At 40.9% G+C, this 26,056-nt stretch overlaps 1 protein-coding gene across 1 annotated transcript in view; it reads right to left on the bottom strand.

Annotated features, from left to right (window-relative positions):
• Positions 1–915: 915 nt before the first annotated feature.
• SLC16A14 (solute carrier family 16 member 14) overlaps positions 916–26,056 on the bottom strand; it is a 200,666-nt gene continuing 175,525 nt past the window's right edge. Inside the window, exons 4-5 of the mRNA XM_053711459.1 lie at positions 20,199–21,158; positions 916–1,271 (exon numbers count right to left, since the gene is read on the bottom strand). Of these exons, the coding sequence (XP_053567434.1) occupies positions 916–1,271; positions 20,199–21,158 (1,316 nt within the window). The remainder of the gene's footprint in view (positions 1,272–20,198; positions 21,159–26,056) is intronic.

Genomic DNA, 26,056 nt, shown 5'->3' with positions numbered 1-26,056 from the left:
CATTCTTAGATTTAACACAAATAAATAAAAAATGAAAAAATAAAAATGCAAACACAGCATAGGCGTTCATCTACTGCAAGGAAATGGGGTGAGAGTATGCCAGAATAAGAGTTCTCCCGAAGTGTCATGTATGCAGGATCATCCAAAATCACAACTGTACTGCAGCTATCAAAAGCTATGAGCCATCCTTTTAGCGTCTTACTGCAGATTATCAGAGCGGTGACCCAGACTCATCCCACCCCTACTTGCTTACGTTGAGGCTGATAAGATGACTCTCTCAGGTATCCATAGCTAAGCATGAGAGAATTTTCCCAATGTGTTTCATATACAGCATTGGGAACCTGCGCCATCAAGTTTCTGAGTAGTGCCAAATCATGGCGATCTTGTAACTTCAAAGTATGGTGCCAAGCAGAATTTAATTCAAACGAATCTCCTGTTTCCCACTGATGTGCTGTTTGGCTGTGTTGTTCATGAGCTAGACCGGGGATCTGCTTCAACGCCGGGCCAAATCTGCGGTAAGAGTTGTTTTCCAGCAAGATGGGCATACCGGAATTAAAAAGCCACTCTGTGTTATCCCCTAGGTAAGACTCCACGCTGTCCATCCATGCTGAGTCTACGTCCCAGGAGAAGTGGTGCCAAGGTGGGTTTGGGGCTGGAGGATCTTCCTCAACCTGCATGATCAGGGGTAAATGCAGTCCTTGAAGGGTTTGAATCTCTTCATAAAGCGCCAGGCAGGATTTCATCAGTTTATCCAAGCGCGGTAGAAATGTAGCTTTAAGTTCCTTAATGAGAGAGTCCATCTTGGGTGATAGGAGACACCGTAACTGTGTCCCTTAATTATCTTTCAGAATGCTTTCCGTGGGAGAGTAGGTGTTTGTTCCTCTATCCACAAAGGTTCTCAGACACAAAAAATTGTCAAGAGAGACGTGGATGGCTTAAGATTAAGGCTGCAAAAAGATCGTTTTCAGGGAGCTTCAGTATCTTGCTGCCATCTTGCTGAGCCGCCCACCGGAAGTCCCCAGAATGTTTATGGTTAAAGACAACTCTTGAGGAAACCAAACACCCTGAGCTCTCCGAGTGCCCCAAACAGCTTCCCTGCCAGACAGGCTTGCATCCGTAGTTATCTCCCAGGACAGGCGAAGGAAACTCATTCCCCAAACAATAGGCTTGTGAGATATCCACTAAGACAGGGAGTCTCTGGTAACCTGGTCTAGATTTATCATCTGGGACAGATCTGAATGATCTCCCTTCCACTGTCTTAGCATTTACAACTGTAGAGGTCATAAATAAAAGCGAGCAAATGGCATTGCATCTGATGCTGCTACCATGAACCCCACTACCTCCATACACTGAGCTACTGAAAGATAGGGAGTAGACTTATGAGATTGGCATGCTGACTGGAGCTTGACCTTGCGTTGCTCCGTTAAGAATATACTCATGACCATAGAATCAGGCAGGAGGGAACTCTTTTCTAGATTTACTTTCCAACCATGACTCTGAAGATACTAGAGTAACTTCTGTGTATGAGAGGCTGCTAACTGAAAAGATGGAGCTTGAACCAAGATATCGTCCAAGTAAGGAGCCATTGTGATACCCTGTAGTCTGACCACTGCTAGAAGCGCCCCCAGGACCTTTGTAAAAACTCTTGGGACTTTAGCTAGACAAAAAAGAAGAGCTGTAAATTGTAAGTGCTTGTTAAGAAAAGCAAACCTGAGATACTGAAGATAATCTCGATTAATTGGGATGTGAAGGTATGCTCCCTTCAGATCCACAGAAGCCATGAATGTCCATAGAGAACAAGAGGAAGAATAGATCTGACAGTTTCCATCTTAAATGAAGGAACCCTCAAAAACTTGTTTAGTCACTTTAAGTCCAGAATAGGGCAAAAGGTTACTTCCTTCTTTGGTACAACAAATAGATTTGAGTAAAAACCTTTGCCTATCTCTCACCAAGAAACTGGAACAATCACTCCCATGGATTGTAGATCCGAAACGCACCTCAGAAAGGCCAGTCTTTTTTCTGGCCTTCTTGACACCTGATACAAAAAAAACTGCCTCTTGGAGGCGGAGACCAGAAACCTATCCTGTACCCCTGTGAAACAATTTCTAGTACCCAAGGGTTCTAGGCAGACTGGGGCCAAATCCCCTGAAACATGCTTAGTCTGCCCTCTACTGGAGATGATTCTGGCTCTGGGGCCGCTCCTTCATGTTGGCTTGGAGTTAGGTAAAAATTTCTTTTTCTGCTTGTTCTTGTTCCAGACTGGGTTTGGTTTGAGGAAGGGTTTCCCTGAGATTTGTTTTGATGAAAGGGCTTAAAATGACCTACAGTATTTTTGTTGAGCCTTCTTTTCCTGAGAAAGGAAGAGTCCCTTTTCACTAGTGACTGTCAAAATTTATGGAATCCAAACCTGGGTCGAACAAGATTTTACCCTTAAAAGATAAAAGGCTAGATTACAGGTGGAGAGCAATATTTTGTGGGCAGTTGGGGCAACTTTTTAAATTTAACCAGAGGTCTGATCTCTGGTTAAGTGTGCTTACCGCAAAGTGAAACCGCAAGCTCACGGGAGCATTAACCAGTCACTTTGCCCCTTTATGGACACACGTTAAAATAGCATAATCTAGCCCAAAGTAAGTAATCTAGACTTAGAAATCATATCTGTGGACCAGGACTTCAACCAAATGTCCCTTCTTGCTAATAGAGACGAGACTTGTATTCTTTGCATACAATGTATATAATTGCATCACAGATGAATGAATTGTGCATCTTGAGATCCTGGATGTGATCCTGAATTTCCTCTAAGGGAGACTTGACGGTAATCAATTCCGATAGCGAATCACACCAAAAGACTGCAGCACCTGCCACAGCAGCGATGCTAACTGCCGGATGAAAAAGAAGACCTCCTTGTAGAAAAGTCTTACCAAAATTATACTTCCAGTTTCCTATCCATTGGATCTTTGAAGGAAGTGCTATCTTCTAGAGGACTAGTGGTTCTCTTAGCTAGGGTAGAAACAGCTCCATCTAACTTAGGGACGATATTCCACAACTTAAATTGTGTATCAGGAACAGGCAATCATTTTTTAGGGGAAGAGGCAAACGGTACCCCAGGCCCCTCCCATTTCTTAGAAATAATGTTTGCACCTAAGAAGGGACAGGGAAAACATCTGAAGTCCGGGCCTTTGGTTTAAAAATTATATCCAATTTTTTAACCGGTTTATCCTCAGCCAGTTTGGATTCCATTACGCTTAGAGTTCTTTGAACTTTCTTAAGCAAATACTTTAGATGCTCCATCTTGAATCTAAAAGTAACATATTTGTCCTCCTTGTCGGACTAGGGGAATCAGAGAATGAAAATTTGCCCTCCGTACTACACAAGGACTCATCGTCATCAGAAGCTTAAATTGTCTAGAAGAAAACATAACAACTGAATCACTGGTTCCAGATTCAGAGGAGCAATGCTTAAGTTTCTTCTTGTGCTTACCTGCGGGTGGCAGAACTCCCAGGGCCGTTGACACTGCAGATTGCAGCTGAGAAGTTAACTCATGCCACCCTGAGGTATAGGGTTAGGCATACATACAACAGCATTCTGTGAGTTAGGACTCACCAATTGAGATTGGGGGAGTAAAGCAGTGGAGCATACTGCAGTATCCTGAGAACAAGAACTCACCGCCTGTGAATGAGGAATTAGGCCAGGTGATACTGCATTATTTTGAGGGCTAGGTTGCTCCATTTCACCCCAGATATTCACAGTGCCAGAAAAAAAAAAGTCAAATACCCCACTATGGACAAAACTATTCTGCCTGATTAAAAGAGAATTCTGCACAAAAACTGCTGTGTCTGATTAAAAGTAAAGATGACCAGGGTGACACTCCTAAAGCTCCAGCCAGGAAATCTCTTACCCCCTCCTAAGGAAAAGTAACAGGATGACCCAGCACTCAGTTTGTGTGCAAATCGAATGCTGTGTTGGAGCCACACTGAGCACGAGAGGAAGGGGCGGTGTGCATGCCAATCCAGTCTAACGGCAGGAAAAAATGGATCAGTCCCAAAAACTCTGTGAGACGACTGGCGTCCTTCCTGAAAGTCCACTCACTGTCTAAAGAGTACAAGCTGTCTGCAGAGCTCCGGTATCGTGAGTCATCACTTGCATTTTGCAGACAGCAATGTACTTAGGGCAGTCCCTATGAAAGGGAAAGCAAGTAATATAGAACTGAGGCTCATAAAGTATCCAAAACACACTGTGTCGGAAAAACACTCACACATGACAGATACTCCTGGCACTAACCGTATGCGGGAAAGAAAAATGTGCAGACACTGTCCAAAACACACTGACAGATTGAGTCAGATACCCCAGGCACTTCCCACTGGGAAAATGAGTTGGTCGGGATTACTTACCTCCTTGCTGTTGTCCAACTGCTGTTAGCAAGCATAGATCCTGCAAGAGTTCACTATGCACCAGTTCCACTGTCACTGACAGGATAGGATCCATATGGGAGTGCAGCACAGGCTCACATGAAGGAGGCTAAGGAACTTCCCTGCGACCTCATGAGATTAACAAGGACAGCACTACCTCCCCTACCCTCTCTTCTAGGAACTATCCATTGAGGGTTGTTAGAAAAAATTCATGCAGAGCACCTCCATCTCTGCCTACCTCCTAGATGAGGCAAAGAACTACTGGGAGGGAAGGGGAAGTCGGTGGGATAGTTGAAACTCTGGTTGGGGTGTCTGCCTCCTCCCGGTGGCTAGGTGATGTATTCCCATATGTAAGAATGGATTTTGTGAACTCTCAGTACCTTCGAAAGAAACAGAATTTAACTATCATTGAAATACAAAAATATATTCTGTTAGTTTGGTATATTAATTTAACTAGTACATTTTATTTTTAAAAATGGCATCAGGAATAGTCATTGTACTATGCAAATGGATGATTTGCAATGTAATATTTAAATATAATATTTAGGGTTTGCTTTTTTTTATATTTATTCATTTTTAACAAGGACATTATTTGCAATGTAATATTTAAATATATAATAATTAGGGTTAGCTTTTTAATATTTATTCATTTTTTAACAAGGACATGATTATGATAAAACATATATATTAACGCTCAAGGTAAATCAATAGTGCTCCTGCACTTCTATAGAATAAAATATCAGTTAGGTCTAAACATTTTTAAAACAAATTAACATCTAGTTTGGTGCATTTGTTTATTTAATATACAAACTACATCCACCACTTGCCTTATGTTGAGGAGCTAATCTGGGCTTGAGTCTGTAGACAAGGCTAATACAGTCATATTATTAGTATAAAGTGCATTGTTTTGCACTTCTTATAAGTTTAAGCAAATAAATATGTAGCGGGGTTAGCCTTGATAAATCTGCAAGGTGCATTTACAGCCACAATTTTCACGGCTAAATTACATGAAAATGGGGCAAAATAAATAATGAAAGTATATTGCAAAGTTGTTTTGCTTCATATATCTCAAGGTGTTTATTGTCTCTTCCCGTTTTTCAATGTTTCCTCGTTTCCAGATTGTATATCAAGAAAAATATCTTGACACTATCGGAAAAACAGCTATGGGCATATAACATGCTACTTTTTCACTCTTACTTGTAGAACAGTGAAATAATTAAAAATGGCATAGAAGAACTAAATAAAAATATCCGGACCACAGAATGAAAAAAAAGTTCTAATGTAACCACATATATTTAAGCTAACACAAATACAATTTGCGCAACTTATGTAGGTAATCATGGTACATTTAAATTGACATTTAACTTTAAATTTAATTTCACATACAATTTCCCTTTATTACCCATTCCCCTGTTTTGCATAACCAGCACTATTATATTAATATACTTTTTACCTCTGTGATTACCTTGTATCTAAATCTCTGCAGACTGCCCCCTTATCTCAGTTTTTTGACAGACTTGCATTTTAACCAATCAGTGCTGCCTCATAAATAACTCCACAGTAGTGAGTACAATGGTATCTATAGGGCACACATGAACTAGCACTGTAGCTGTAAAAAACTGAGATAAGAGGTGGCCTTCAAGGGCTTAGAAATTAGCATACGAGTCTACCTAGGCTTAGCTTTAAAAAAAAAATACCAAGAGAACAAAACAAATTTGATGATAAAAGTAAATTGGAAGGGGGGGCGGAGCCAGCGCTCAAAGGAGATGGCTGCACGTCTGTGAGCTCCGGTCTCCCTTAAGGGCTAAATCAAGTTTAATGTGAGTGTGCCTGACCAAACTGAATTCATCGTCTCAGATCGGCGCTCACCCGGATGGATAGCATACTAGTAAGGAGACTGTTTTTTATTACACTGCGGCCTGCAATGCGCCTGAGCGTCGTGTGAGAGACGCTGCTTGCCGCTGATCGCTGACAGAGGAGAACGCTGCTAGACAGGCTGCATATGAGACTTCGGGAAAAGCCACCACGGCAGCAAGCGGGTGTTTGTCATCTGAGGTGGGTGCATTTTTACGGGGATGCCATGCTCATGTGGGGCCCCGGGGCAAAAGGTATTTAATTAAGTAGCTGGTCGCCATTAGCCACAGTGCACATGAAGGTGCGGTCTCCCATAACAAACACAGAACTTGACATAAGGCGACAGAATTAAATGCAGAAGCAACCTAGGAGATATGCTCACCATCAGTTAGTGTGGAATATGCTGAACATTATATAAAAATTACATCCCACAGACGCATGTTGCACGTTCCTGAGTACATGTGGATAGTCTGAGAAGAAAAAGGGGTAACGAATAACAAGCTCTGATCTCAGATTCATAGCTGGGAATAACTGTATGGTTTGCAGAGGGAAAGAGAACCTGCCATTAGCGAACAGAGGTATAATCCCAACCTAATCAAGCTGCCTGCTGTTATTTGATGTTATACTTTACACTGCCTATCAAGATATCATTGAGTGTCAGTCTCTCTCTCACACAGGAGTTAAAATGTCTCCCAAAAAAGGCGGTAAGCTAGACAAAGGCGCTAAAAAGCAGATAACAACAAATCCTTCTGTAAATAATTTTTTTCAAGCATATAGATACATCTGGGAAGGTGTTAACAGCTACAAGTGGTGCTAGAGTGGATGCTTCCTCTGCCTCATCGGAATCAGAGGGAGAGAGTTCAGAACACACCATTTCAGTCCCTAGAGCCCTGCTGGACTCCTTACCCTCTAAAAAGGACTTTTCCAACCTAATAGGCCAAGTTAAACAATGCATCAGGGAGGAGATCTCTGAGATTAAAAAAGATCTCTCAGATATGGGCCTAAGAGTAGAAAAATTAGAAGATAATAATGTCCTCATTGATTCCAATATACTCTTTCTCAAGTCTAAGGTGGCCTCTCAAGACGAGTTACTTTTACAAATGGAGAACAAGCTAGATGACTTGGAAAATCGTAGCCGTCGCAGTAACATTTGAATCAGAGGAATCCCAGAATCCATCCTGCCATCGGAATTGGAAGACTATCTACAAGGTTTGTTTACTCTTATCCTGGGAGTAGACTCCGAAGCTACTATAGCGCTTGATAGATTCCACAGGGCCCTGCGGGCAAAACCTTTGGGTGAACAGCCCCCAAGGGATGTTATTGTCAAGGTCACTAGTTACCAAATTAAAGAGGAGATAATGAAAAATTTCCACTTAAGTACAGGGCTGAATCCATTCAATTATTCGAAGATTTGACTCCAAGAACATTGCAGAAGAGACGTGAATTCAGATTCTTTACCACCACACTAAGACAACGTAATATCCCATACAGATGGGGTCACCCTTTCAATCTGCAAATCCCATGGAAGGGAAGAAGATTCATATGCAATACTACAGAGGATATGTAACGGGTCTGTAAAGATCTGGAAATCACAACCTTGCCCCGCAAGATGAGATTCGTGAAGGAAGAGGGGAAAAACTCTTTACTGCCCCGCCTCTACCTCAGAGAACGGAGTGGAGGAAAGCCCCAGCAAGGTCGGTCAATAAAGACATTCAAAGAGTGGACTCTGCAGCTGCTTCGGGAAAGTGAACTTTCTCTTTTTCTTTCTTTTGTGGGACTAAATTTAATTAAGTCTGCTGGTTGATGGTTACCATTGACGTAGCAGCATTTGTGACCTGGGGGTCGTCCGCCTTCGCCCACCCTGTGAATTAAAGGAGGGGTGGGCTAGGGTGAGATGATCTCACAGAAGAAATTTTGGTGGGAGACAGTCACACTGATTGACGGATAAGAAATCCTTGTAGATGAAGAGAGGTGAGGTAAGCCGTGTAACCAAGGTATGATTATTGCCTCTGAGCTGCAGGGAGCCTGCATTGTACTGTAATTATTTTAGTTCTGTAAAGATAGGGCTCACATAATCCTTTGACTGTAATGTATGATTGTTCAAATTGTTTAATCTGCAAATTGAGATGTAAAATATCTTATGTTTAGATAGTTTTAGGCACACACTAAGCAATACCCAAGGTGCGCCAGTGTGCACATTTGTGGTACTATCTATTTGATGCCCAACAGGGGTTTTGTATTCTCCCTTTAAAAGAATGCTAGTTATAGTTCCTTTCATTTGCACCAGTTGTGCACTGCTTATCTTGTTAAAATTTTATTCTGTTTGTTTTTTTATCTACTGCCGGGGGGTCCACTTCTATTTGAGATATGTATCTTGGGCCAGGTATCATTGCAAACCATCTATAACACTGCCATATAGCTTAGGAATATCAGAGCAAAGCCCCAATACTTAGGATGACAGAAGTTAACACACCCACTATACATATAATCACTCAAAATGTAAAGGGTTTTAACTGCCCTAATAAAAGGGGTATAGCCATCAGAGATCTATATAGGAGAGGAGGGAAAATCCTTTTACTGCAGGAAACGCATTTTAAAACTGGTAGGGTACCTAGGTATCTTTCTTCTCAATACCCACAACATTTCCACAGTACAAATGCCACCAAAAAAATGAATGGGGTTAGCATCCTGGTGCATAAATCAATCCCATTTAAACTCCAAAAAATAGACAAAGATAGAGAGGGGTGATTTTTGGGAGTAATGGGCCTGATGTTTGGTAGGCCTGTGACTATTGTAAATCTATATGCACCCAATGTGGGACAGGGCCGTTTTGTTTCCCATATCTCAGATAGAATTACAGATTTAGCCAAGGGCCCCTTAATTGTCGCTGGAGACCTTAATACCCCTCTAGAACCTGATCTAGATAGCTCCAATCCCACTGTTTGACAGAAACATAGAAACATAGAAACATAGATATTGACGGCAGATAAGAGCCATAGGCCCAGCAAGTCTGCCCCACCTTACCTAACAGTATAAACTTATCTAGTTCGTAGGATAGCCCTATGCTTGTCCCATGCATTTTTAAAGTCCCCCACAGTGTTTGTTGCTACTACCTCTTGAGGAAGTTTATTCCATAAATCAATCACTCTTTCTGTAAAGAAGTGCTTCCTCAAATTACTCCTGAATCTACTACCCTTTAGCTTGAGCTCATGACCCCTTGTTCTTGAATTTTCCATTTTATGTAAAATACCCACAGCCTCAGTTTTACTAAACCCTTTAATGTACTTGAAAGTTGCTATCATATCACCTCTTTCCCTTCTCTCCTCTAAGCTATACATATTTAGGTCATTGAGCCTATCCTGGTAAGTTTTATTTTTTAGACCATGTACCATTTTGGTAGCCCTCCTTTGCAAAAGATGCTTCATTCTATATGGAAAGACATTAAAGGGACAGTATACACTCATTTTCATATAACTGCATGTAATAGACACTACTATAAAGAATAAGATGCACAGATACTGAAATAAAAATCCAGTATAAAACTGTTTAAAAACTTACTTAGAAGCTGTTAGTTTGGCTCTGTTGAAAAGGTAGCTGGAAAGCCCACTGCAAGTGGCAAATAAGACACTCCCCCCTCCCCCTTCTTTTGCATATGAAAAGACCCTTTACACAAACAGGAGCAAGCTGGAGTAGGTAGTCGAGCGTATTCACATAAAACTTTGGGGCTTGGTTAATTTAAAAAAAAAACTTTATGGGCTATATAAATAGATCATCTACAAAACATTTATGCAAAGAAAAAATGAGTGTATAATGTCCCTTTAAGGCTCTGACACTACATGATGCATGGCGATACACCCATCCGCAAACTCGAGATTACACATTTTTTTCAAACCCACAAAAAAGTTACTTGAGATTATATTACATTCTAGTAGATCATGTTGCGCTTTCATTAGTTAAATATGTAAATATCAAACATACAGTGTGGTCAGACCACTCTTTAGTGGAATGTGAGATGATATGGCCTTCTGCTCCCATCAAGCCTTTTACATGGCGTCTTGACAACTTGCTGTTGGCTGACTCAAAAGTAGTAGAATCATTTGCGGAGTATTTAGATAGCTACTTTATTATTAATAACACACCAGACATTAGTCCCACGATAGTGTGGGAAGCGCATAAAGCCTACATTAGAGGCGAATGTATTAAATTACAAGCTTTGAAACGCAAACAAGCCCTTGAAGAATATGTTAAATTAGCACAAGAGGTATCTGAGGCTGATATGTCACTGAAACTTCATCCTAGGGATCAGGAATTAGCTAGGGCTCTGCAAGATAAAAGGGAAAATCTAAACAAGCACTTGCAACTTGAATCACAGAGACATCAATTGTACATACAACAAAAATACTACGGTGAGGGAAATAGATCGGGGAAGCTTTTAGCCAGAGCATTAAAGAAGCAACGCACCAGCTCCTACATTCACTCCCTCAAATCACCACATAACACTACTATTGAGGACACAAAATCCATCGGGGAATCCTTTAGGAAGTTTTATCACAGATTATATAATCTGTTCCTTAACAGAGCGCCAAACATACACCAGTTAGAGTGCGAAAAATATTTAGAGGGTATAAATCTCCCTAAGCTCACAGCAGACGAAGTAAGCTTATTGGAGGCTCAGATTTCCAGTAAGGAGATAATGGAAGCTATTAAAGAGTTGAAACCTGACAAGGCTCCAGGCCCAGATGGCCTCAGTAATAGGTATTACAAAGTTTTCAAAACCCAGCTCATTCCACATTTACTTACCCTTTTTAACCAGATATCTGAAACTGTAGTTTTCCCTGATACAATGTTGCAGGCCCATATCTCAGTACTCCCCAAACCTGGCAAAAAGCCAGAGATCCCAGCTAATTTTAGGCCAATCTCTTTGTTAAATGTAGACCTCAAATTATATTCCAAAATTATAGCAAATAGGATAAATAAAGTTCTCCCAAAACTAATACATCATGACCAGGTTGGGTTCGTCCCAGGGAGAGAAGCCAAAGACAATATCGGCAAAGTATTAAACTTGATGGAATACATTAAAAAATTCAAAATCCCTGCAATATATCTGTCAACCGATGCTGAAAAAGCATTTGATATATTAGATTGGACCTTTCTACTAACAACCCTTCAAAAATTATTTCGCAAATTTCTGCCCTATATTCCACTCCATCAGCTCAGATATGGGTTAATGGGGTTTTGACTTATCATCTCAAAATCAGGAACGGAACAAGGCAGGGCTGCCCGCTCTCCCCCATCCTTTTTATACTATCATTAGAACCATTGGCCACAAAATTACGTGAACAGTCGGGAATAAGGGGTATTACTATATAAGAGCAAACTTATAAGTTGGCAAATAAGTTGGCAATGTTTGCTGACGATATTCTCCTGACAATTGCTGAACCATTACAATCACTCCCAAGCATCCAAAAAGAATTGGAGACTTACGGGGCAGTGTCAAATTTTTTGATAAATATAAACAAATCGGAATTATATCCGATAAACCTTGCAGACACAGAAGTGTTAGAAATTAAACATATGTACCCCTACAAAATACAGAGTTAAGCATTAAAATATCTGGGGATATTCTTGACACAGGACCCTATAACCCTACGGAAATTAAATTATGGCCGACTGTTAGGGGAATTCGAATATTTGGCCTCTTCTTGGCTACCGAAAAACAGAATTTATGTTTACCTGATAAATTACTTTCTCCAACGGTGTGTCCGGTCCACGGCGTCATCCTTACTTGTGGGATATTCTCCTCCCCAACAGGAAATGGCAAAGAGCCCAGCAAAGCTGGTCACATGATCCCTCCTAGGCTCCGCCTTCCCCAGTCATTCGACCGACGTAAAGGAGGAAAATTTGCATAGGAGAAATCATATGATACCGTGGTGACTGTAGTTAAAGAAAATAAATTATCAGACCTGATTAAAAAACCAGGGCGGGCCGTGGACCGGACACACCGTTGGAGAAAGTAATTTATCAGGTAAACATAAATTCTGTTTTCTCCAACATAGGTGTGTCCGGTCCACGGCGTCATCCTTACTTGTGGGAACCAATACCAAAGCTTTAGGACACGGATGAAGGGAGGGAGCAAATCAGGTCACCTAGATGGAAGGCACCACGGCTTGCAAAACCTTTCTCCCAAGAATAGCCTCAGAAGAAGCAAAAGTATCAAATTTGTAAAATTTAGTAAAAGTGTGCAGTGAAGACCAAGTCGCTGCCTTACATATCTGATCAACAGAAGCCTCGTTCTTGAAGGCCCATGTGGAAGCCACAGCCCTAGTGGAATGAGCTGTGATTCTTTCAGGAGGCTGCCGTCCGGCAGTCTCGTAAGCCAATCTGATGATGCTTTTAATCCAAAAAGAGAGAGAGGTAGAAGTTGCTTTTTGACCTCTCCTTTTACCAGAATAAACAACAAACAAAGAAGATGTTTGTCTAAAATCCTTTGTAGCATCTAAATAGAATTTTAGAGCACGAACTACATCCAAATTGTGCAACAAACGTTCCTTCTTTGAAACTGGATTCGGACACAAAGAAGGCACGACTATCTCCTGGTTAATGTTTTTGTTAGAAACAACTTTCGGAAGAAAACCAGGTTTAGTACGTAAAACCACCTTATCTGCATGGAACACCAGATAAAGGGGAGAACACTGCAGAGCAGATAATTCTGAAACTCTTCTAGCAGAAGAAATTGCAACCAGAAACAAAACTTTCCAAGATAATAACTTAATATCAACGGAATGTAAGGGTTCAAACGGAACCCCCTGAAGAACTGAAAGAACTAAATTGAGACTCCAAGGAGGAGTCAAAGGTTTGTAAACAGGCTTGATTCTAACCAGAGCCTGAACAAAGGCTTGAACATCTGGCACAGCTGCCAGCTTTTTGTGAAGTAACACAGACAAGGCAGAAATCTGTCCCTTCAAAGAACTTGCAGATAATCCTTTCTCCAAACCTTCTTGAAGAAAGGATAGAATCTTAGGAATTTTTACCTTGTCCCAAGGGAATCCTTTAGATTCACACCAACAGATATATTTTTTCCATATTTTGTGGTAGATTTTTCTAGTTACAGGCTTTCTGGCCTGAACAAGAGTATCAATGACAGAATCTGAGAACCCTCGCTTTGATAAGATCAAGCGTTCAATCTCCAAGCAGTCAGTTGGAGTGAGACCAGATTCGGATGTTCGAACGGACCTTGAACAAGAAGGTCTCGTCTCAAAGGTAGCTTCCATGGTGGAGCCGATGACATATTCACCAGGTCTGCATACCAAGTCCTGCGTGGCCACGCAGGAGCTATCAAGATCACCGATGCCCTCTCCTGATTGATCCTGGCTACCAGCCTGGGGATGAGAGGAAACGGCGGGAATACATAAGCTAGTTTGAAGGTCCAAGGTGCTACTAGTGCATCTACTAGAGTCGCCTTGGGATCCCTGGATCTGGACCCGTAGCAAGGAACCTTGAAGTTCTGACGAGAGGCCATCAGATCCATGTCTGGAATGCCCCACAATTGAGTAATTTGGGCAAAGATTTCCGGATGGAGTTCCCACTCCCCCGGATGTAATGTCTGACGACTCAGAAAATCCGCTTCCCAATTTTCCACTCCTGGGATGTGGATTGCAGACAAGTGGCAGGAGTGAGTCTCCGCCCATTGGATGATTTTGGTCACTTCTTCCATCGCCAGGGAACTCCTTGTTCCCCCCTGATGGTTGATGTACGCAACAGTCGTCATGTTGTCTGATTGAAACCGTATGAACTTGGCCTTTGCTAGCTGAGGCCAAGCCTTGAGAGCATTGAATATCGCTCTCAGTTCCAGAATATTTATCGGGAGAAAAGATTCTTCCCGAGACCAAAGACCCTGAGCTTTCAGGGGTCCCCAGACCGCGCCCCAGCCCACCAGACTGGCGTCGGTCGTGACAATGACCCACTCTGGTCTGCGGAAGCTCATCCCCTGTGACAGGTTGTCCAGGGACAGCCACCAACGGAGTGAATCTCTGGTCCTCTGATCTACTTGTATCGTCGGAGACAAGTCTGTATAGTCCCCATTCCACTGACTGAGCATGCACAGTTGTAATGGTCTTAGATGAATTCGCGCAAAAGGAACTATGTCCATTGCCGCTACCATCAAACCTATTACTTCCATGCACTGCGCTATGGAAGGAAGAGGAACAGAATGAAGTATTTGACAAGAGTTTAGAAGTTTTGATTTTCTGGCCTCTGTCAGAAAAATCCTCATTTCTAAGGAGTCTATTATTGTTCCCAAGAAGGGAACCCTTGTTGACGGAGATAGCGAACTTTTTTCTACGTTCACTTTCCACCCGTGAGATCTGAGAAAGGCCAGGACAACGTCCGTGTGAGCCTTTGCTTGTGGAAGGGACGACGCTTGAATCAGAATGTCGTCCAAGTAAGGTACTACTGCAATGCCCCTTGGTCTTAGCACCGCTAGAAGGGACCCTAGTACCTTTGTGAAAATTCTTGGAGCAGTGGCTAATCCGAACGGAAGTGCCACAAACTGGTAATGCTTGTCCAGGAATGCGAACCTTAGGAACCGATGATGTTCCTTGTGGATAGGAATATGTAGATACGCATCCTTTAAATCCACCGTGGTCATGAATTGACCTTCCTGGATGGAAGGAAGAATTGTTCGAATGGTTTCCATTTTGAACGATGGAACCTTGAGAAACTTGTTTAGGATCTTGAGAACTAAGATTGGTCTGAATGTTCCCTCTTTTTTGGGAACTACGAACAGATTGGAGTAGAACCCCATCCCTTGTTCTCCTAATGGAACAGGATGAATCACTCCCATTTTTAACAGGTCTTCTACACAATGTAAGAATGCCTGTTTTTTTATGTGGTCTGAAGACAATTGAGACCTGTGGAACCTCCCCTTTGGGGGAAGCCCCTTGAATTCCAGAAGATAACCTTGGGAGACTATTTCTAGTGCCCAAGGATCCAGAACATCTCTTGCCCAAGCCTGAGCGAAGAGAGAGAGTCTGCCCCCCACCAGATCCGGTCCCGGATCGGGGGCCAACATCTCATGCTGTCTTGGTAGCAGTGGCAGGTTTCTTGGCCTGCTTTCCTTTGTTCCAGCCTTGCATTGGCCTCCAGGCTGGCTTGGCTTGAGAAGTATTACCCTCTTGCTTAGAGGACGTAGCACTTGGGGCTGGTCCGTTTCTGCGAAAGGGACGAAAATTAGGTTTATTTTTGGCTTTGAAAGACCTATCCTGAGGAAGGGCGTGGCCCTTGCCCCCAGTGATATCAGAGATAATCTCTTTCAAGTCAGGGCCAAACAGCGTTTTCCCCTTGAAAGGAATGTTAAGCAATTTGTTCTTGGAAGACGCATCCGCTGACCAAGATTTTAGCCAAAGCGCTCTGCGCGCCACAATAGCAAAACCAGAATTTTTCGCCGCTAACCTAGCCAATTGCAAAGTGGCGTCTAGGGTGAAAGAATTAGCCAATTTGAGAGCATGAATTCTGTCCATAATCTCCTCATAAGAAGAAGAATTATTATTGAGCGCCTTTTCTAGTTCATCGAACCAGAAACACGCTGCTATAGTGACAGGAACAATGCATGAAATTGGTTGTAGAAGGTAACCTTGCTGAACAAACATCTTTTTAAGCAAACCTTCTAATTTTTTATCCATAGGATCTTTGAAAGCACAACTATCTTCTATGGGTATAGTGGTGCGTTTGTTTAGAGTAGAAACCGCCCCCTCGACCTTGGGGACTGTCTGCCATAAGTCCTTTCTGGGGTCGACCATAGGAAACAATTTTTTAAATATGGGGGGAGGGACGAAAGGTATACCGGGCCTTTCCCATTCTTTATTTACAATGTCCGCCACCCGCTTGGGTATAGGAAAAGCTTCGGGGGGCCCCGGGACCTCTAGGAACTTGTCCATTTTACATAGTTTCTCTGGAATGACCAAATTCTCACAATCATCCAGAGTAGATAACACCTCCTTAAGCAGAGCGCGGAGATGTTCCAATTTAAATTTAAATGTAATCACATCAGGTTCAGCTTGTTGAGAAATTTTCCCTGAATCTGAAATTTCTCCCTCAGACAAAACCTCCCTGGCCCCCTCAGACTGGTGTAGGGGCACTTCAGAACCAATATCATCAGCGTCCTCATGCTCTTCAGTATTTTCTAAAACAGAGCAGTCGCGCTTTCGCTGATAAGTGGGCATTTTGGCTAAAATGTTTTTTATAGAATTATCCATTACAGCCGTTAATTGTTGCATAGTAAGGAGTATTGGCGCACTAGATGTACTAGGGGCCTCCTGTGTGGGCAAGACTGGTGTAGACGAAGGAGGGGATGATGCAGTACCATGCTTACTCCCCTCACTTGAGGAATCATCTTGGGCATCATTTTCTCTAAATTTTGTGTCACATAAATCACATCTATTTAAATGAGAAGGAACCTTGGCTTCCCCACATTCAGAACACAGTCTATCTGGTAGTTCAGACATGTTAAACAGGCATAAACTTGATAACAAAGTACAAAAAACGTTTTAAAATTAAACCGTTACTGTCACTTTAAATTTTAAACTGAACACACTTTATTACTGCAATTGTGAAAAAGTATGAAGGAATTGTTCAAAATTCACCAAAATTTCACCACAGTGTCTTAAAGCCTTAAAAGTATTGCACACCAATTTTGGAAGCTTTAACCCTTAAAATAACGGAACCGGAGCCGTTTTTATATTTAACCCCTTTACAGTCCCTGGTATCTGCTTTGCTGAGACCCAACCAAGCCCAAAGGGGAATACGATACCAAATGACGCCTTCAGAAAGTCTTTTCTATGTATCAGAGCTCCTCACACATGCATCTGCATGTCATGCTTCCCAAAAACAAGTGCGCAATAGAGGCGCGAAAATGAGACTCTGCCTATGATTAGGGAAAGCCCCTAGAGCATAAGGTGTCCAATACAGTGCCTGCCGGTTATTTTTACATAATTCCCAAGATTAAAATAATTTCTCAAGGCTATGGAGTATAAAATATGCTTATATATAAATCGATTTAGCCCAGAAAATGTCTACAGTCTTAAAAGCCCTTGTGAAGCCCTTTTTTTTTCTTTCTGTAGTAAAAATGGCTTACCGGATCCCATAGGGAAAATGACAGCTTCCAGCATTACATCGTCTTGTTAGAATGTGTCATACCTCAAGCAGCAAAAGTCTGCTCACTGTTCCCCCAACTGAAGTTAATTCCTCTCAACAGTCCTGTGTGGAAACAGCCATCGATTTTAGTAACGGTTGCTAAAATCATTTTCCTCTTACAAACAGAAATCTTCATCTCTTTTCTGTTTCAGAGTAAATAGTACATACCAGCACTATTTTAAAATAACAAACTCTTGATTGAATAATAAAAACTACAGTTAAACACTAAAAAACTCTAAGCCATCTCCGTGGAGATGTTGCCTGTACAACGGCAAAGAGAATGACTGGGGAAGGCGGAGCCTAGGAGGGATCATGTGACCAGCTTTGCTGGGCTCTTTGCCATTTCCTGTTGGGGAGGAGAATATCCCACAAGTAAGGATGACGCCGTGGACCGGACACACCTATGTTGGAGAAAAACATATTTCCTGGCTGGGTAGAATTGCTGCTGCTAAAATGACATTACTACCGAAAGCACTGTATGTCATGCAGGCATTGCCCATATCGGGAGTGGCAGCAGACATCAGCAAAATGCAAGTGATTATGGATACCTATATATGGCATAGGAAGCCACCACGACTAGCTTTATAGGCATAGGGAAGAAGGGGGGCTGGGGGTCCCTAATTTGCATTTTTATAAACTGGCGATTGCCGTGAACAGGGTTGTAGAGTGGTGCAGACAGGGTGGCAATTCTTACAAGAGAAGTGTCCATCTAGAATCTCAGTTGCTGGGGATCTCACATATAGGTGGGATTTGTTGGGCACCTCAAAAACCTCCTATAGGAAAAATTGAGGCCTACCCAATTATCAAGGAAACTTGGTCTGATTGGCTAAAAATACGTAACAAACATAAACACATAACATCCACTTACTCCCCCCTAACAATACTTGACCCAAATGAGGAGCTCCTGCACTGTTGGTCAGGGAAGAAATTAGATGTAGATTTAGCACCTAAACTGTTAGACCATATCCCTGTATATTTGCTACTGGAAAAAGGAAGATTAGCGCAGAGAGACACCCTACTGACACAAGGTTACACTTTCTTCCAATCCTGGTTGGGATACCATCAGGTACGTCATTTTCTAACCATGCATAAAAACAAGCAAGATATGTCTAGGCCACTCACGACATTTGAAAATCTATGCATATCGTCCCAACACCCCAAAGGGGTGATCTCCACAATGTATAGGGCTATCCTTAAGTCGTGTCTTCCGGCCAAGCCGAACTACACATCTAGATGGGAAGCTGAAATCGGCAGGGTGTTCTCCTGTAAACAGTGGGATACGTGGTTTCAGGCAACAGCACACTCAGCGACAGCACTTGAAACAAATACCAAAATCCTCACTAGGTGGTATCTGACCCCTGGCAAACTGAAACATATGTTTAAAAATGTCAGCAGCAGATGCTGGAGGGGTTGCGATCAGGAAGGCAACATGTACCATATATGGTGGGAATGTAGAGTAATACACACATTTTGGGTACAAATACATAGTCAGATATGCAAAATTATTGGAGCTGATTGGACATTGTCGCCTGAAGGAATTTTGTTCAATGCTAACACAGAGATCTCATGTGGGGTTAGGAGAAGTCTTTATCAAATACTAATAAATGCAGCAAAAAGGCTCATAGCAAGATCCTGGAAGAAGGCACATGCACCCACACTCTGTAATTGGTCTGATCTAGTGAAACACACTTTAATCTTAGAAAGGCTACATTATCTTAAAGTAGGAAATTTGAATTTTTATCATGATATGTTATTTTTATGGGAGCAGTACGCTTATGGCCCAGAGGCGGTTGGCAGTTAAACTATAATGGAGGTTTGAAAGATTGTATATAACATGAGATATGTATGTACTGGAAGGAAAACCAACATTGCTCAGACCAGTTGATTGTTGTGGCCCCCACGGCAGAAAGCGTGTTAAGATTTGTAAATTCTTTTTCTTTTTTTTTTTTTATGATTTTGGGTATGTTCTTCTAAAACTCTCAAGGTATAAAGCAATAGAAATTTAAGTTCGCTGAATCCTGGAGCGGAAAGAAGCTTATTGGACTTATAATTTATGCCGTTCTCATGAGTCATAATATGTGTAACCCGACTTGGTTTATAATGGTAACAAATAAGGCTGCAGATTTGTTGACACCGCCAGGGTCCTAGCTGGGCATCATTGGCTATATATACCTTCAATGCACTGATTCAAGCCGTAACCTCATTTTCTGTGATAAGTTGTTTAGGTTATTTTACTTTGTATCTTTAAAGTTTTATATCCTGTATAATCACTTTATGTTTTGTACGCTTATTATACTTCAATAAAGCTTTTTTGAAACCAAAAAAAAAAAAAAAAAAAAGTAAATTGGAAAGTTGTTTCAAAATTGCATGCCCTATCTGAATCATGACAGTTTAATTTTGACTAGACTAAATTTAAACTCTGAAATGTGTGTTTTTTTCCATTGCTCAAGTATCCAGGACCCTAGCCCTAATTAAATTATTGTTTAATTAGTGTAGAGTCTGTTATTGCTAATCAGGCCAGATATAAATAAATGAGATAAGGTAAACAACACGCAAGATGCTCTTCAAGAGGTATGTTCCTAGACTGCAATTAATTTATAGTTTAAAAATGTTTTTTTTAAACATGTAAATTATATTAAGATCTTTTGCAACAAGAGCACTGATTTATGATATATATATATACATAGAAAGACTTTAATGCCCATCTGAAATTGTGCCCAAGAAATAGTGATTGATGCTTTGTTTTACCTGCAAAAGGTGGTCCCAGAAGTGCTGATATCCCATTGGCACAGATAATAATGCCAAATGCATTTGCCAGCTGTTTGATCCCAACTAAATCTTCTGTCACAACAGGCATTAGAGAGAAATATCCACTGGAAAAGCCAATGAGGGCACAGACTATGGCTAGACTTGCATACACTTGCATGAGTGGCAGAATCAGGATGCAAACTCCCATAGTAAAGTTGGAAGCAATGAAGATATTCCAGGCGCTGACACAAGGCAGATCACCAATGTAGCCAATAATAATCTTGCCAAAAATATGCACAATGGCAATGATGGAAGTAAGAGGAAAAGTGTTGTTTTGTTCTGTCATGCCGTACATCTCCACAATCTCTGGAAGGTGAATAAAAGGGATCACAAAGCTGCAATAGGCCAGCAGTGCCCAGAACACAAATGCCACAAATACTTTGTTGGTGAACAGTGAGGATGCTCCAAAGTAACTGGAATACCAGGCCTGAAACCCAGATTTCAGTGCTACAGTGATTCGGGTTAGAGTCTTCAGGACACTAAGTTTGTTTATGTCCTTGCTAAGCTTTGGATTTCTGATGTCCTCCTTGCTCCATGTGACCTCAGTATCCACTCTGCTCTCCGCTTGTAATGCGCCGTTAGCCTTCACTACATCTTCGTCTACCAATGAAGATTCCCTGAGATCTTGGTCATGTTCTTTCTCTTTATGGTCTGTCTCACTGTTATCTAAAGGTCTCATGAGTGCTCCACATACACACAAGTTGAGGGTGACTGCTCCTTGAATAATCATGGCATTCCTCCAGCCAAACTCCTCACATAAGTACTTCAGGAGGACAGTTATTAGGAAAGTCCCAAAACCTGTCCCTGTTGTACTTAGGCCTTGTGCCAAGGCACGTCGCTTCTGAAAATATTGTCCAACTATGACCACTGCAGGTAGGTACACCATCCCACTGCCGATACCTATGTAAAAATAACAAATAATTGTCATCATCATTGAAATTATATATATTTTGGATCATATTGTTAAAGGGACAGTCTAATCAAAATTAAATTCATGATTCAGGTAGTGCATGCAATTTAAAACCACTTTCCAATTTACTTTTTATCATCAAATTAGCGTTGTTCTCTTGGTATTCTTTGTTGGAAGCTAAACCTAGTTAGGCTCATATGCTAATTTCTAAGCCCTTAAAGGCTGCCTCTTATCTCAGTGCATTGTGACAGTTTTTCACAGCTAGACAGCGCTAGTTCAAATGTGCTATATAGATAACATGCTTTCATTGTAACAACTGTGTTAGGCTCATTATAGGAGACCTTTCATGAAAGGCTATCATGGTAAGAAAAAGGGAGTATGTACGGGTACAATGCAAGTGCACATTTCATCTAGAGACATCACTGCTGACATCGCCAACTCTTACACATACAGCTTGAAACTGTGTGTGAGACAGGCAGCTGCTGATTTGTACATGAAAGAGCATAACTGAAATAGACGCATTTTTCCTATATACTTTAATTATCAAAAATGCTTCTAGTAAAAATGATTACGGGTTTATAGCGGCATACGCAAATATGCTGTGAGTGCCCATGCATCAGCATTCAAACACGACACCTTCTTAGAGAGTCAGTAGTGGCTTGTATGACACAAATTAAGTCTTCACAGGTACAATACAAACCACTGCCAGCTCTCTGAGCTTGAATGCTGGTGCACAGATCAGATCATATGTGTGTATGCTGCTGAAACATAGTAATAACTTTTGCTATAAGCATGCTTGCTAATGGAAGTTTATCACAAAAAGGCTTCTATTTTAATTTGAAATGTACCCATGCACACCACAAAAATTTGACCTTTCTATCCCTTTAACAATTACAAAACAGAGCATGCCTTGATGTGCTCCTTTGTTAACTCTGTTATTGCTCCTGTGTGTCAGATTTACACAAACTGCGCATTTTGTACGGGAGCGTATAAAGTCAAAATTAAACTTCCATTAATTAAATAGAGCAGAAACTGCCAGTGAACTAATCAGCACCGTCAGTCACACAGCTGGGGGTTACTGTATGTTTTGCAGGTCCTGAGCGGTATTTTAACCCCTTTGCAGGGGTTGTTAAATAAATAGAGTTGCAGGGTCACTAGTGACAAAATGACACACTCTAATAACCAGAGCATGTAATCTTTCCACTATAATGGCCTATTAAGAGGTCCCAGTTTTCTAATAAGGCCTGACAAGTCTGCATCTGTATGACAGCATTCTATTCTATTTCACACATGATACAATAACATACATCCCAACATTTCAAAAGTGAAAAGAGGGACCCCCCCCCCCCCCGCGGTAAAAAATTGAAATGTGGTGGGCAGGAGCAGGGGCGGGGCTTAAAAAAATCTTAAGACCAAAGTAATATAAATAAAATTCTAAATAAAGTCATATCTTTTAATACTCTTAGGCAGCAAATCAAACACAAGCTCAAACCACTGGTATAGCCATGTGAGCTCTGTATTTATTTAACCTTTGCAGAGACAGTGCTAAATATTTTTATCCTAATTGGACATTTAATAATAGATTCTTTAAAACTGCTCTCTGCATTCCCCATTAATATTCTAGATTCTGGCCTTTAAAGTTAGCAAAAATGCACAGTAACACACTACATAGCATACACTTATACAGACAGATACACACACACACACACTACATAGCTTACACTTATACATACAGATACACACTACACAGCATACACCTATACATGCAGATACACACACACTTATACATGCAGATGCACACACACTTATACATTACAGATACACACACACACACTACACAGCATACACTTATACATGCAGATACACACTTATACATACAGATACACACACACACACACACACACACTACATAGCTTATACTTATACATGCAGATACACACACACAAACTACATAGCATACACTTATACATACAGATACACACACACATTGCATACACGTACACATGCAGACACACACTACATATCATACACTTATACAGGCAGATACACACACACTACATAGCATACACTTATACATACAGATACACACACACACACACTACATAGCATACACTTATACATGCAGATATGCACACACACTACATAGCATGCACTTATACATGCAGATACACACACACTTATACATGCAGATAGACACACACTTATACATGCAGATACACACACACTACACAGCATACACTTATACATGCAGATACGCACACACACACACACACACACTACATAGCATACACTTATACATGCAGATACACACACACTTATACATACAGATACACACACACACACACACACACACACTACACAGCATACACTTATACATGCAGATACCACACACACTACATAGCATACACTTATACATACAGATACACACACACACACTACATAGCTTACACTTATACATGCAGATACCACACACACTACATAGCATACACTTATACATACAGATACACACACACACACACTACATTGCATACACTTACAAATGCAGACACACACTACATATCATACACTTATACAGGCAGATACACACACACTACATAGCATACACTTATACATACAGATACACACACACACACACACACACACTACATAGCATACACTTATACATGCAGATACGCACACACACACACACTACATAGCATGCACTTATATATACAGATACACACACACACTACATAGCATGCACTTATACATGCAGATACACACACACACTACATAGCTTACACTTATACATGCAGATACACACATACACTACACAGCTTACACATACATGCAGATACACACACACACTTATAGATAGATAGACACACACACACACACACACTACACAGCTTACACTTATACATGCAGATACACACATACACACTTATAGATACAGATAGACACACACTACATCATATATGGGTATCTGTAACTCATTGTATGAGTTACTGGGGTTGGCAAGCACATTAGCTGGCAGTCTAAGGCTGCCACTGTTCCTTACCCTGGTGTTGCACTGCTCATCGTATAAAACTGAAGGCATGCTAGTATTATCACCAGGTGTTAGAGGTCACCATTACCTGAGGTCAGAGGGTATACAGCCATCTTACTCCTACTTAACCCACACACCATTCATTTTCCACAAGGAATCTAACAGGTATATAACCCTGGGAGAGAAAAGCCAGCTGCTTCTGATTATGGGCCCAAGCAGCTGGCTTTTTTTTTTAAATGCATGGGGCAATGCAGGACAGATGGCTAGCAACCTGGGACAGCGGGACAGACTCCTAAAATCGGGACTGTCCCACGAAAATCGGGACAGTTGGGAGGTATGCGAATAAACTAAAGCACACTTTTTAATATTTTGCTCCTTCTGTTTCACTGTTATACAAACCAGCACCAGTGTATGATGAAACTAGGATTTACTTTGTGTGTTTGGCTAGAGACCTGTACTGCCCTAAGTTTCCCTGCAGGAAACTGATGAGGCAGATCTTCCTTTCTCACCACTTCCTTTCCTGTTTCTAATGATCAGTTTTGCTAAGACAACTTCATTTGATCTTCACATAAGAAGGTTTTTAGATTTTTCCAAAATCTATGTTTTCTCAGGGATTAAAATATCATGTTTAATAAAGGGACATGAATCCCCAAATTTTTCTTTCATGGTTCAGATAGAGCAAACATTTTTAAACAACTTTCCTATTTACTTCTATGATCAATTTAGGAGGAACAATGCACTACTGGGAGCTAGCTCAGCATATCATTAAGCAAATTACAAGAGGCATTTGTGTGCAGCCACCAATCAGCAGCTAGCTCCCAGCTGCTGAGCCTACCTAGGTATACTTTTCAACAAAGGATAACAAGTGAACTAAGAAAATTTGATAATAGAAGTAAATTGTAAAGTTGTTTAAAATTGTATTCTCTATCTTAATCATAAAGGAAAAATTTTGGGTTTCATGTCCCTTTAAACTTTTTTTTTTTCTATGTAAAAACATCTCAGCTTAGATAATAAGTGGATATTAGCGCTATTGTGTGTTAACATTTCTCATGCTCAACCAATAGCACTTCTATTTTTGTGCCCATATTACAAGTCCAGAGTTCAACAAAAAATACCAAGAGAATTAAGTAAATTTGATAATAGATTAAAATTAGAAAGTTTTTCACCTCTGAACATCTAATGCACAACACAACTATTCTATTCAATTTAAATTGACCAGTCCAGTAACACATTTAGTACAGAAGCAGTGCTGAGATAGCTGTGTGGATAATACCCACACCTGCAACACTCACTGTGACATCTACAGATGCACTTCTAAGTAATATTTCAAAGAGTTTGTCTGGGACTAGGATACAGGATAGTGACGAAGCACATTTACTGTCACTGCACACCCTCAGCAAGATTACAAGTTGCGTAACAAATCAATGGTGAAAACACAGCGCGCGTTTAGGGTTTTGCGCATTTTTGCTTGCACAGGTATTACAAGTTGCAAAATAACTTATAAAAAGCCAAATTGCGTGCGTGTTCACATATTCCCAATAGAAGTCAATGGAGAAGACAAAAAAAAATAAAAAATTCACGAAAAACCTAATCTGTTGCGCAAAACCCATGACTTATTCTCCTTGAAAAGTGTACATGAAAATGTTTTCGTAATGGAATATGTGCTTTTTTTTTTTAATCAACTGTTTTTATTGAAGTTTTTCAAACAAGAGTACAAAAACTGTTTGTATACAAACGTTTCACAACTTATTTCACGTCATGTCAGTAACAGAGGTAAGCATTAGAAAAGTGCATTTACAGCAATTTGTATCAACATTTTGATCAGCAAATATCCACTTAATGGAATAAGTTTTATTTCTC

This window comes from Bombina bombina, chromosome 4 (genome assembly GCF_027579735.1).
Source record: "Bombina bombina isolate aBomBom1 chromosome 4, aBomBom1.pri, whole genome shotgun sequence".
Classification (NCBI taxonomy): Eukaryota; Metazoa; Chordata; class Amphibia; order Anura; family Bombinatoridae; genus Bombina; species Bombina bombina.
The sequence above is the reverse complement of the archived record's forward strand: the minus strand, read 5'-3'. Positions and strand labels throughout refer to the sequence as shown.